Source organism: Myxine glutinosa, chromosome 1, assembly GCF_964187855.1.
Source record: "Myxine glutinosa chromosome 1, kmMyxGlut1.1, whole genome shotgun sequence".
Taxonomy (NCBI): domain Eukaryota; kingdom Metazoa; phylum Chordata; class Myxini; order Myxiniformes; family Myxinidae; genus Myxine; species Myxine glutinosa.
The window spans coordinates 23,017,184-23,032,183 of NC_136261.1; the positions used below are offsets into that span (position 1 = coordinate 23,017,184).

At 42.8% G+C, this 15,000-nt stretch overlaps 1 protein-coding gene across 1 annotated transcript in view; it reads right to left on the reverse strand.

The window, feature by feature from the left end:
* The window catches only part of LOC137421838 (guanine nucleotide-binding protein G(I)/G(S)/G(O) subunit gamma-10), a 32,821-nt gene extending 19,112 nt beyond the window's left edge, over positions 1-13,709 (reverse strand). The window contains exon 1 of the mRNA XM_068108295.2: positions 13,514-13,709. Coding sequence (XP_067964396.1) covers positions 13,514-13,597 — 84 coding nt within the window. The 5' untranslated portion in view covers positions 13,598-13,709. The remainder of the gene's footprint in view (positions 1-13,513) is intronic.
* Positions 13,710-15,000: the final 1,291 nt, after the last annotated feature.

Genomic DNA, 15,000 nt, shown 5'->3' on the forward strand with positions numbered 1-15,000 from the left:
AACATGAGCGAGGTGTGCGTGTTGTCGACTTGGCGAGGCAGTACGATCGCAGGACTTTTTTTTTTTTTTTTTTTTTTTTTTTTTTTTTTTTTTTTTTTTTTTTTTTTTTTTTTTTTTTTTTTTTTTTTTTTTTTTTTTTTTTTTTTTTTTTTTTTTTTTTTTTTTTTTTTTTTTTTTTTTTTTTTTTTTTTTTTTTTTTTTTTTGTTTTTTTTTTTTTTGTTGTTTTGTTTTGTTTTGTTTTGTATACAAGATCGAGGCTCGTGAAAGAGCGAACATTAATCACACAGAAAGACAAACCGACACATAAAACATATAACATCGGGAGCGGTAGACAAGATGGGGAGAGAGGGGGAAGGACACAAACACAACATTTGAGAGCAGGGACCGAGAGACATGGAGACATCGAGAGATCTGAGAGAGGGCGAGGGCTTTTGGGGGGGGGGGCAAGGGAAGGGGGCGGTGGGAGAGGTATAAAACATATGGACATCGGAACTTCTACGATATGTACGATTTTGAAGCAGAAGGAGTTGATAAAGGCTATAACGCCAGCCAAGGGCGTTACGATTATTTCAAAGCTCCGGACCTCTGTCCATGAAGAGATGGAGAAGTTGTTGTTTGTGTGGTTGACGGAGAAGCAGCTCGCAGGAGATACCATGACCGAGAGCGTCATGTGTGAGAAGGCCCGAGACATTTACGGGGATTTGGTGCAGCAGACGGCGGGAACATCAACGGACGAGGCATCGGAAGAGTCATTCAAAGCCAGTCGGGGATGGTTTGATAATTTTAAGAAGAGGACCGGCATTCACTCCGTCGTCAGGCATGGTGAGGCAGCAAGCTCGGATGTGAAGGCAGCTGAAGATTTTATTATAACTTTTGCCGAACTGATAGAAGCCGAAGGATACATCCCCCAGCAAATCTTCAACTGTGACGAGACAGGGCTCTTCTGGAAAAAGATGCCGAGGAGGACGTATACAACGGCAGAGGAGAAGAGCATGCCAGGCCACAACTTGTTCAGAGTGCCGGCGATAGCTCGCCTTCTCTTTGTGGAAGACACGGTGAGATCCTTAACATCCAACAACTAATGGGACGCAAACGGGGCGCCCAGTTTAGCGGTACACACATTGATGAATCACCCTGCCTGTGAAACACCGACATGACAGGTTATAGCTGGGTCGGGATTCAAACCCAGGCTGGACAGTTTAGAGTCAAGTGTGCGTACCTCCAGTCCAGGCCATCATGCCAACTTGTATGCTGCATACAGGTGAAATATAAAGCGCGAGATTTTCTATATATATATATACAGTATTTCAAAAAAAATTGGTGTGGTTTTGGGGGGGCTGGAACGGATTAATAGCATTTCAATTCATTTTAATGGGGAAATTTAATTTGAGAAACGAGCAAATTGAGTTACGAGCTCGGTCACAGAACGAATTAAACTCGTAAGTCAAGGTTTCACTATATATATAGATGCGGATCTGTCGCCAGCCTTCTCCCCTTATCAAGAGGGGATTAATCCCCTTGTCTTTACTGACCTGGCACGACCCGAGACCTATTACGTCCCTTCCGGACAGCGCAAAATAGGGTTTTGGGACCAAATTCGCTCGTACCTATGTACTAGCGCTGCCCTGGAAGCGAGGAAATAAGCCTCGCATGAACGTGTGATGGTAATATGCCGAGCGGTTTGCGTACACGTGATCCGCGCAGTTATAATTAATGGACCCCAATTCAAGCGGTTTTACTCGTGCCACGCTTAGTCAATGGAGAAATCACAAAGACGATCGAATAAGGAAGAAAGAAAGAAAGAACAGATAGATTTTATTATTATGGCCCGGATATACAGTACTGGAGGAAGAGACACAGAGCAGCTTAGACAGTCCTAATTATCCCAGGGACGACGGGCCCATCTCACTCACACGGGGTATTGCAGATGAGCAGGTGTTCCCCAGGCGCCGCGGTGGTCGTCCAGGATCGGCCCCGTCCGGCTCTCCACGGTCCCTGGCACGTCCCGCGGAGATGGAGGTAGGCGAAGGCAGGAACTCGTATCGTGTCGCTCGAACAAACGGGTAATCTCGGGGCGAATGGTAGAGGGCGGACTTAGCACGGCTGGCGGTTATTCAGCCGCGTTCACTCGCTTGGCCGAATATGCGCTGTTCGCTACAAACGCGCCTGGCTGCGCCCACGTATGTTCACGACCAACTCCTCTGCTTCTATTCCCTGGCGCGCGCGTTCCCATGCGAGGGTCAAGTTCAACAATGGTATACTGCGAGTTCTCTCCTCAAGTCCTTAACAAGGGTTTTCTCATGCACTCGTTCACAACCCAAGCGCCTCTGCGAGTCCTTCTCCCCCCGGCAAGTCCTTCGCGCTACTGGTGCAAGTCCTTCGCGCTGCTGGTGCAAGTCCTCTTGAGGGCTTTTCACATCGGCTTATATAGACCCGCCCCGCGAAGCTTCTGGAACTCACCAGACCTTTCTCACCACGCCCTCTGACGCAACGCCGACGCCACCACCCTCGAGCTCTCATTGGCGGCTTATGCTTACCGTCCCCACTGCTGCTGCGCCGACCTCAACCCTCCTCCACCTTCCGAGGCCCACCTCGTGTTAACTCGCGCCCAACACAACCAGGGCTTTTTAGCTGCAATGGATCGAGCCTATTGACGTGGAATGGTTTGTAGAAGTAGGGCCTATCGTCCTGGCTTTACACAACACAGAACTCACATATACTAAGACAACTATACTACAAATGAGGCTACATGTTGCACGCATGACTATCTATGGGGGGCAAACCTTTAACCTTTATTAAGCTCACTTTACACATCTCAAAACCGTAGCAATACATATATATATATATATATATATATATATATATATATATATATATATATATATATATATATATATATATATATATATATATGTATATATATATATATATATATATATATATATATATATATATATATATATATATATATATATATAATATATATATATATATATATATATATATAATATATATCTATATATATATATATATATATATATATATATATGTATACATACATACATACATACATATATATATATATACACACACATATACAGACTTGGCATTTAATATGGAATATTTTTTTTTCTTGACGGGTTTACTTTCTGAACTCAGTATATCAATCTGGTGAGTTTCTTTTACCCTTCGGTGATGTCTTTGTTGAAAGAACCATGTCACCGATTGTCTTTCGCAGCAAGAAGTCAATAACAGGATTATATCACAGGTGGCGTGACAAATTGTAAGGACAGGTACATTTGACGATTGGCTTCACAATCGGGTAAATAAGGGTTGTGGAAAACAACTGCTGCACATCTACAAAAGTTATTGCTGCTTCCTCTGGAGATGGTCCGTCAACTTGACAATGCTGTGTGTCATGGAGTGGTGGCTTTACGAAATTCTGGCATGAAACAGCGTGCTATTGCTCGGCAGTATGGCATCACTCAAGGTCAGGTGTCAAAGATCCTGAAACGAAATGCTCAGAGAGGTGTCCCTACTCTAATACCGAGGCCAGGACGTCCACGCAAAACCACAAGGAGAGATGATCGCCAGCTGCACCGGTTAGTCTGCAATGGCCGTACCAAGTCAGCTAATCGGCTTAGGGCTGAGTGGCAGCAACTGACAAATGTGCCTGTATCCAGAAGGCTAGTCAACCAACGACTGGTTCAAGCAAGCTATCGTGCCAGGCGTCCCCTGAGAAAGCCACGCCTGACCAGACAACACAGCCAGCGCCGATTGCAGTGGGTCAGAGAGCACCGTCAATGGCAGCCAGGACACTGGAATCACGTGACCTTCAGTGACAAGTCTAGATTTCTGGTCTATCGTCAAGATGGCCGCATCCGAGTGCGCAGACAAGTGCATGAAGCCCACAACGAAGATTGTATAGTGTCAAGAGTCCAAGCTGGAGGTGGTGGGGTGACCGTTTTGGCTGCTTTTCATGCAGGGGGAAAAACTGACCTGGTTGTTCTGAATGGAAACCTGAACCAGTTCAAGTACAGGGTCATTCTGGAAGAAACATTGCTTCCATTTGCTCGTGCAGCCTTTCGAGGAAACTTTGTCTTCCAAGATGACAATGCACGGCATCATCGTGCTCGCATGATCCAACACTTTCTTGCTGACCATGGTGTAGAGCAGGGGTCGGCAACCTTAGGCACGCGTGCCACCATTGGCACGCGGCAGCGTAATAATTGGCACACTGGCGAAAGCAGTGCCCTCTCCGCTGCATGCCAAATCACCTCTTGAACAGCCATTGGCTGTTGCGCGTGTTGCACTATAACAGTATTCCGGTGTGATTGTGCAGGGTGATGAGGTAGATGGATCAGAGCAGAGTCAACAATCCAATTCCAAATTGTTTTAGTGGAATAATAATAATCAAAGATGAACAACATGAGATGCCGGCCTGGCGCATTCAAACACAATATTCGCAGCAACCGGATGTGCTGTAAGAACAGTGGTGTTGTTCACAGCAGATGGTCCGAGGCTGCATCTCCACTCATTATTATTATTCGGACTGGTTTCTGAGTTTTAATATTAATCTCATCATTATTCCGAATTGTATAATAATCGCAGATATAAAACAGGAGATGCAGGCTTGGTGCCTCCCGATACGCCGTTTGCGGCAACCTGAGGTGCTGTAAGAGCGACTGTGCGTTAACACCCGGTGGTCAGCGGCTGCATCTCCACTCTTTGTTATCATTCAGGCTGCTGCCTTCTGCGTTTTAATATTAATCTCGTCATTATTTTGAGTTTTTTTATTGGGTGGTCATAATGAAAATGGGGGTAGTAGTTTTTCTCGTAACAGGCGGCCTGTCTTATTTAGTTTGATTGACGGTACGGCCTCCCGCTCACATTTCCCACAGGAATTGCAGTGAAACGGTTCAGGTTCGGTAGATGTTCGGTAAATGTTTCTTTAAAATGTTGTTGCTATGCATGTAGCCTATATGGATGGAATAAAATTCCATGTCTGTTGGAAATATTTTATTGATGTGGTGTCATAATTAAACTTAATGTTAAACTTAATGTTGATATGGCACACTAATTAAGAAGAACATTTCAAACTGGCACTTCATGTCAAAAAGGTTGCCGACCCCTGGTGTAGAGCATATGGAGTGGCCTGCCATGTCCCCAGATATGAATCCGATAGAGAACTTGTGGGCAGAATTAACGCGTCAAATCGACAACTTGGACCAGCAGCCTACCTCTGTGCGTGAATTGCAGCAGGCTATTGTCACTGCATGGCAAGCGATTCCTGTCCAAACCTTGGCAAATCTCGTGAACAGCATGCCTCGACGTGTACGTGCTCTCCTGAATGCTGGTGGGGGTTAAACGAAGTACTGAACTGTAATTTTACTGTCCGTAATCCCAGTCATAATTTAGCTTTTGTTTTTGTTGAATTTTTTTTTGGCTAATGTGCAAAATAAAGAGATACTTCTGGAAAACGCACAGAAGTTTAACACAGTACTGTCCGTGAATTGAGTTCGATATCAGTTTACATCACTTTCAAGGATCAATTTATTTGCTTTGAAATGTCAAATGTGGTTTTTGTTTCTTTTAAAGGTCACATTAACAAAATCTAGAATAATTTCAACATAATTCCAATGAACTTTTGGTTCTAAGTCATCTTGAAAAGTAAGTTCACCCCCACAAAAAAAATATTCCATATTAAATGCCAAGTCTGTATATACAGTCATACCCCGTTTTATGCCATTTCAACCTACATCAAATCCGACTTTACGCCACTCCTCTAGAGTAAATTTCAGTTCAGCGAACGTCATTATGTGCGACTTTACGTCACTCCTACGGACTTGAAAAAAAAAAATTCCTTAAAAATATATTTAAAATCAATAAAATAGTACATAAATTAACAATAAAAGCTAAAAAACAATTTAAAATACAATAAAAAGCACATTAAAATATAAAAATGTACGTACAGTACGCGCAATTGCTGGTTCTCATTCAAAACAGAGGCGACGTACAGTATTCCTTTACTTTGGCTGTGTTAGCCATGGGTCCTAAGAAGGATAATGCTAGTGTTTCCAAGCGTAATGTGGTTACGATGGAAGATAAGTTAAATCTGATTAAAAGGTATGAAAAAGGTGAAAAAGTGTTGGTGATAGCGCATAGACCTAATCGCGAATCGGAACCGCAATGTGTCATGGGATCGGAAAGGGGCAATAGCGCCGCCGGCGGTCGCTGTCACTTTGACAGACTGCTTGTTTACATTGACACACTACGTGATCCTTACAACTTTAAACTACTTTTAGGACTTTTTTACTGTGACAAATTAACTGTGAACTGTGATCAGCTCATGAGCCAGTATTTGCAAGCCAAGGACACCGTCGCAAAACTGAAAGCCGCCATTGCAGTATGTAACAAGAAACTTACTGTTTTGGACATAGCAAACTGTGATTAACTTGTGAAACTTTATACAGGTTTACCTAGTTATGACCTGTTTAAGTGGTTATGAGCAGAAGTATCCCCTCATGCACAGAACCTTCATTATTACAAGGGGAAATTTTTATCAATGGAAGACAAGACCTGGCAAATAAACAATACTTCAAAACTCGGAGTTAAGCGATCTCAATCTTTAGAGGATCAACTACTCATGACACTCATGAAGCTTCGGCTTAATCTTCGCGACGAGGACCTCGTATTTCGCTTTGGATTAGGACAAAGCACCGTCTCCCAAGTTTTGTTCGCAGGTGTACAGCCAATATAAGTCAAGACCTTCTCTCAAGTGCCTTGTTGGTATTACACCTAGCGGAACAATTTCATACATTTCCAAACCTACAGGAGGAAACACGTCGGACAAAAAATTGTAAAGATGACGAACTTTGTAGACAAGTTCCAGCCCGGCGATATTTGTATGGCCGATCAAGGTTTCAGCATTCAGGAACTGTTCTTGCATAAGCAGGTTGTTTCTCTTCTCCAATGGGAACCCCCCTTTCCCTCAAATATTTCTTTAAATCGCTGGATTTTAATGCCAAAAAACGCTGAATTTCTTTCACATTAGCCATCTTCCTTTCCGTAAACACAGCGTCGATCGTAGACAGACGCTTCGTCTTCTGGGTTCGTGTTTACCTTTGCCCCCTTTTCGATCCCATCATGCTTTGCGGTGGAGCGCCCTCTGTTGATATTTACCGATTCGCGATAGATAAGGTCTATGCCTTAGGGCTGCCACGGTCGACGGTATCGACCATCATTCATGATAGGGAACGTATTCTCGTATACGTCACTGAAAAAGCGCCGCCGGCTAAGACTGCTAAAATGTGTTTTTTGTGTTCAGAAGAGACGCCATGTTTAAGGTGAATAACATAATCTTATTAATTTTATTTATTATTCTTTACAAATTCATTTATTAATTATGTTCATTACTCATTAAAAAATATGACTAAAATGTGTTTGTAGTGTTCTTTAAGGTTTAGCGATAGTTATATACTTTCACGAGTTACTTACTCTAGTTTTACGGTGTTTGTCTTCATTTTAAGGCTTTTTTAAGGCTTTTTTTTTTTTTTTTGTATACAAGATCGAGGCTCGTGAAAGAGCTAAAAGGCATTCCACCCGGTTTACGTCAAAAACCGAGTTACGTCACGGCTTATGGAACCAATTAATGACGTAGGCGGGGGTATTACTGTGTATATATATATATAAATATATATATATATATATATATATATATATACAATATACATATATGTATGTGTGACTGTGTGTGTGTGTGTCTGTGAAGAAGAGAGAGACAGAATTGTGAGGAACATAAATAAAAAAACGAGATGTGTTTGTGTGTATGTGTATGTGTGTGGGTGTACATGTGTGTGTGTATGTATGTGCGTGTATATGAGTGTGGGTGTACGTGTGTGTGCATATATGTGTGTGTACGTGTGTGTGCATACATGTGTGTGTGTATGTGTATATGTGTGTATGTGTGCACGCACATGTATTCACATGTTATCAGAAGTAAATACATTGTGTAGATTACATAATTTGAGCATCTGATAAAATGGTAGTAACCATTGTGTGAAACTGAATGTGCAGGTGCAGCATCTAACTCAATATGTCGAAATGTCACACACGTCCATGCCCGTGGGATTCCCACGGGTGACCCCACTTGTATGATATAATACAGTACTTTGGTTTTATGACAATAAAAGTCTTGTGTATTCATACTTTACATTTATACCTGTGTGTTTAAATTATATTCATTTTCAGGTTCAGTGGAAGGGGGTAAGGGGACGTTGTGATGTTTTTGGGTAAAGTTTGAATCCGATCCATAAATATGGCGACGTTGAGGAAGAAGATGAGGACATACCACCAACTTCGACTGTTTTCGGGAGAGGTTTGTTTTTATTCAAATGTCTGGTAATTGTTTTTCTATTTATTTATGTGTACGTGCATTTGAATATAACTGTTGTTAATCACGATAGCGCGATTAAAAAAATAAATGCCCAAAAAAATCTAACTTTTATTTTCAAATTATTATTATTATTATTTTTGTCGAAAACACACACTGATGAACCTCTGAAAGTTTGACGTAGATTCGTTCAGCCATCTCAGAAAAATGGCGACACACACACAAACAAATGGCTCTCTTATCGTATAAATTATAAACAATGCCTTGCAAAGAGAATATCTTATTATAATAGAGCAAACATATATGGTTATGTTTGTCGTTATGTCACTATGTATGTATGTTTATATGCGACGAAACCCTCTTAATTAGCCCTCTTAATTGTGTTAAGACTGCTGAGACCCCTCAGACCTTTGATGACCCTTTAATGGCGACACACACACAAACAAATGGCGTAGATTCGTAGTTTGACGTAGATTCGTTCAGCCATCTCAGAAAAATGGCGACACACACACAAACAAATGGCTCTCTTATCGTATAAATTATAAACAATGCCTTGCAAAGAGAATATCTTATTATAATAGAGCAAACATATATGGTTATGTTTGTCGTTATGTCACTATGTATGTATGTTTATATGCGACGAAACCCTCTTAATTAGCCCTCTTAATTGTGTTAAGACTGCTGAGACCCCTCAGACCTTTGATGACCCTTTAATGGCGACACACACACAAACAAATGGCTCTCTTATCGTATAAATTATAAACAATGCCTTGCAAAGAGAATATCTTATTATAATAGAGCAAACATATATGGTTATGTTTGTCGTTATGTCACTATGTATGTATGTTTATATGCGACGAAACCCTCTTAATTAGCCCTCTTAATTGTGTTAAGACTGCTGAGACCCCTCAGACCTTTGATGACCCTTTAATTCCCCCAAGACCCTTCAGACCACCAAGACCCCTGAAGACCCGAAATACCCTGAAGACCCCAAAGACCCAAAATATCCTTCAAGGCCCTGAGCCTCAAAAAGACCCTGAATACCCAAAGACCCTGAATACCCAAAACACCCCGGAGACCCAGAACACCCCGCCTGGAGACCCAAAACACCCCGCCCGGAGACCCAAAACACCCCGCCCGGAGACCCAAAACACCCCGCCCGGAGACCCAAAACACCCCGCCCGGAGACCCAAAACACCTCGCCCGGAGACCCAAAACACCCCGCCCGGAGACCCAAAACACCTCGGAGACCCAAAACACCCCGGAGAGCCAAAACACCCCGAAGACCAAAAACACCCCGAAGACCAAAAACACCCCGAAGACCAAAAACACCCCGAAGACCAAAAACACCCCGAAGACCCAAAGCACCCCGAAGACCCAAAAGACCCCGAAGACCCAAAAATACCCTGAAGACCAAAAAGACCCTGAAGACCCAAAGACCCTTAAAGACCAAAAAAAAAAAAAAAAACACCTTTAGAGGCCATTTTTTTCCTCGCAAGCGGGGGTTGGCCTTTTTCAGGGACCTTGGTTGTTGTTGTTTTTTGGTCCCCTTTTTTTGAAGCAATGTTTTACGGCCGGATGCCCTTCCTGCCGCCAACCCTTTTTGTCGCCTTTTTTTTTTACGACAAGTAGGGAATTACCAGTGAACTAGTACTCAATTAGCCGACCTCGGAAGGATGACAGGCTGAGTCAACCCCCCTGGCGTTAATTCAGCGATCGACCGGGATTCGAACCCAGGATCCTAGGATCCTAAGCTGGCACCCTAGCTGCTAGCCCAACACCAACACCTTAAAGACCAAGAAGAACCAAAATAACCTTAAGACCCAAAAGACCCAAAAGACACCGAAGACCCTTAAGATCCAAAAGCCTCTGAAGACACCAAAGACCCAAAACATCTCAAAGACCCAAAATACCCTTAAAGGCCCAGAGGATCCAAAAGACCCTGAAGACCCAAATGTCCCTGAAGACCCAAAACACAATGAAACCCAAAAGACACCGAAATGGTCAAAGATGCCTCCCCCTCTGAAACGACGTGTGGTGAGGCGCGTGGAGCGCGCCGAGTCACGCTTGTAGTTCCAATGCAGCACATTAAAATTGCTGGAAGCTGAACCAAACTGCAAATGGCTATAATACTGTTACGGAAACGGAGTACAGCACTCCCCTTAGGGGGGGGGGGGGGGTTAGTCCCCCTTCTATCTTCACTGGCCGTCTCCGCTCCTGAAGCTGCTCAGCTCCCTCCTGGGGAGACAGGTGAGCAACCTCGTTCAAGGCCGTGGACAGGATGTTATTTGCCGAGCGGATGGCAGCCCGCGGCTCGAACCATTAACAGAACTAGACCCGATTCTGAACGTTGGCCAAATCGTGCCACAGGTATCAATTGGGAAAAGACAAGGACGAACGGATGTGAGGAAACCAGAAGGTAAGGAAGAACAAATATAATTTATTACTAACTAATTATGTACAAGTCAAAAGTAACCAAGGAGAAGGAAAGAAACGAAAATAATTTACAGAAGGATGGAAGGACCAGAAGACACAGTGCAATTTCTAGCTTATCTATACAGGCTTACCTTATACCCCAGGACAAGACACACAAAACAGACGACAGTTAGACTTACACGGGGATGATGACAGGAATGGCAGGAAGGAGAGGAAGGTTCAGCTGGAGCAGGAGAATGGTCGGGCCGGGAGTGAGCAGCCGCCGCCCCTCCTCAGGCGTGTTCGCACGGCGGCGTCGCTTTGTAGCCGAAACCGCTGTCAACGCTCAAAGCTGCGGTGGTCAAAACTGCGGTTGGTTCAGCTCCGGTTGGTTCAAAGATCAAAGCTGCGGTGGTTCAGCTCCATGCTGCTGCTCCTCCTCCACTGGGCTCAACTCCACTCTTGGTGGACTGCTCTTCCTCCACTGGGCTCAACTCCACTCTCGGTGGACTCTTACGCACTTCTCTGCTCCTCCTCCACTGAAGTCTGAACTCAACTGGTGGACTGCTCTTCCTCCACTGATGGACTGCCAACTCTCTGACGCATCTGCGGTGGGGGCGTCGCGTGACGGGTTATATAGGCCACACCCTCAAATCTTTGCGAACCTCCCCGATCGTTCTCTCTCCGCCCTCTCAAGCCAAACCCCTCGTGCTTGGTTGGTTGATCGGGGCTGGCTCACTCCTCCTTCCGATGACGAGGGGCGGAGACACGCCTTTCTTCTCCGAGCTGGCCGCGTGTTCAATGGTGGCAATGCAGTTGGCAATGGAGGCTATGCACTTGACAGGGGATTCTACCTTATTTCAATTTGATACAATGCAGAGTCAACTAATGGGAAACACAGCCTTAAACTAATACACATAATAAGGAAATAACTATTTAGAAGGGTATATGGTGGCCTACGTGCATGTATATGGACTAACTAAGAGGACGACCTTTGACCTTTACACACAAAACAGAGATATTTACAAGGAATCATTACACTACTTAGAGGGCGATATTTACACAAAAAAAAACACAGGATTCTCAAATCCGCAACAATACCATCATATTCACCTCAGTGTCTACACCGCCCGCTCAACTTTGCGTCCTCCCCACCCCTATCCAGAATTTTTTCGTGACAACCATGTTACATCGCTCATCGTACAATCCTTCTGTGTGATAATTACATTCGCCACCAAAGGTGGATGGAGGTTATGTTTTCACCCCTGTCTGCTTGTGAACAAAATATCTCAAAACGTTGTGGACCGATTCAGACGAAATTTGGCAGATCTGTAGTGTATATGACAAGGACGAAACGATTAAATTTTGGTGAAGATCCGTATTCTGATCCGGCTACTAGAATTTTTAAAGTGGTTCTTCACCATTGGGAGATAGGGTCAAAACGATACATAGCAAGATATCTCAAAAAGTTGTGGACGGATTCGGACGAAACTTGGTGGACAGGTTGGGTGTCTGACAAGGACGATTCGATTCGATTTTGGTGAAGATCTGAATATGGATTCAGGTACAAGACTTAGTTAATTGTTGAAGTGATTCTTCACCATTGAGAGATCGGGCAAAAAGCGATGTATAACATATTTTAAAAAGTTATGGACGAGTTATGAATAAACTTGGTGGACGAGTTGGTTTGGTGACAAGAAGAAGCCGATTAGATTTTGGTTCAGGTCCGAATCCAGATCCAGCCCATAACAAACTGTTCAGTCTGGCGGAGGTGTTCTCTGTCTCTCTCCGTGTGTCTGTGTCTCTCTCTGTGTCTCTCTCCGTGTGTCTGTCTCTGTCTCTCTCAGTGTGTGTCTGTCTGTCTGTCTCTCTCTCTCTCTCTACTGAGTGCCGCTCTAGTTACCCTCGCCAGAGGAGAGGGTATTGCATTCGAGTCTGTTTGTCTGTTTGTCCGCACAGAATAAAAATGTTTTTCTCTACAACTGTTGGTCTGACTAACAGGAAATTTTCACCATAGGTGCATCTCCTCCTGTATAATTTTTTATTGACGATTATGACGTCATATGTCACATGGTACAGGCGCCATCTTGGAAAAACCAAAAAACTTTGCACCTCTATATCTCCGAAAGCACTGGATAGAAAAAATTGAGACATGGCTCATTGTAAAGAACTCTCCATGGGGAATAACATGTTAATCATGATGTCAAATGTGCCTCCATTATGACGTCATAAAACGAGCAGAAAACTTCATCGATCAAGATGAAATTTATTTGCGTAATCTAGGGATAAATTGGTGGAAAAAAAAATTGACGTCATCGATCACGTGGTTCGGATGCCATATTTGTTTTAACACAAAAGCCTTAAAAACACGTCCTAGCGAGGGTCTGCAATCTCTGATCTTTCTTGTTATAACTGTCGTGCTTTCCAAGCGTCTATGAAGTGCCTTTAAGTTTAACTTTAAGTTTGAGAGGTTCTTTAAGTTTAATGTCTGCGGTTTATTCAGTTACCGAGCAGCTAGCTATCGCTTGCCAAGCCAGCCGTTCCTTATCAACCGTTCGTTGGAGTGCTTAAGCCATTTGGCGAGCACTCTCCAAGCCAATTGGTGATGGAAAACAAGCCCGATATTAATGTATTGCATGCAAAATATCCTACACAGCCACAGGCCTCAGCCACAGTGTAAACCACGACACGGGCCTTTATCTTGCCTTCATCCGGTCGAGACTCGCTTCCACCTTCAGATGCTCCACCAGACGCCGCATCACCGTCGTATTCATCGTGTTATTTGACATCGTGACGTTTCTGATCAGTCTTTATCCCTCCTTCGATCCAAAACGAGCCCCTTCCTGCGAAAAAGCAAAGAAACTAAGAAACAAAGACACCTTCCTCTTCCTTAATTTTCCTTTTCCGGTGAATAACATTCGCCTTCCTCTTTTTCTGCAGTAACAACAGTGTTAGACTTTGCTATTCCTCCTCAAATCATTTTATGAACCTCTTTGCAATGTAATTGTTTCAACTTATGTTATCAGACAAAACGCCAAATCGCAGTAACAATATACAATATACCGCCTCGTGTTGTGCCGCCCGTTACACCGCTTAAGTCACCCGGAAATAGACCAAGAGTGAATTAAAGCAAAGTACAGGATATAAAACCAAAAACATTAATAAATAATGCATCAAGTAAATAATTCAGGAAGAATTTGACAAAGACACGATCGTTTGAAATCCCTCATCCCCAAGGTCACAATGCCATCAACGCGTAATATGAAAAATAAATAAATGAAAAATCACTCACAGAGTGACGCACTTGTCAAAACAGAATAAAGTAGAATTGCATTCAGTAGTGCATCCTTTTGACATAAAAAATAGTTGGTGGTTGAATTCAGTTGGCTGATATGAAAATCCTATTCAAATTTCAAGTCAATCGGATGAAAATTGAGCATTTTAGAAATTCGAAGTTGTTGTTGACCTTTGGCCTATGTTGACCTTTTGGCCCATGGTAATCTCAAAAATAGTTGGTGGTTGAATTCAGTTAACTGATATGTAAATCCCATTCAAATTCCAAGTGAATCAGATGAAAATTGAGCATTTTAGAAATTCGAAGTTGTTGTTGACCTTTGGCCTATGTTGACCTTTTGGCCCATGGTAATCTCAAAAATAGTTGGTGGTTGAATTCAGTTAACTGATATGTAAATCCCATTCAAATTTCAAGTGAATCAGATGAAAATTGAGGATTTTAGAAATTCGAAGTTGTTGTTGACCTTTGGCGTATGTTGACCTTTTGGCCCATGGTAATCTCAAAAATAGTTGGTGGTTGAATTCAGTTGGCTGATATGTAAATCCCATTCAAATTTCAAGTGAATCAGATAAAAATTGAGGATTTTAGAAATTCGAAGTTGTTGTTGACCTTTGGCCTATGTTGACCTTTTGGCCCATGGTAATCTCAAAAATAGTTGGTGGTTGAATTCAGTTGGCTGATATGTAAATCCCATTCAAATTTCAAGTGAATCAGATGAAAATTGAGGATTTTAGAAATTCGAAGTTGTTGTTGACCTTTGGCCTATGTTGACCTTTTGGCCCATGGTAATCTCAAAAATAGTTGGTGGTTGAATTCAGTTAGCTGATATGTAAATCCCATTCAAATTTCAAGTGAATCAGATGAAAATTGAGGATTTTAGAAATTTGAAATTGTTGT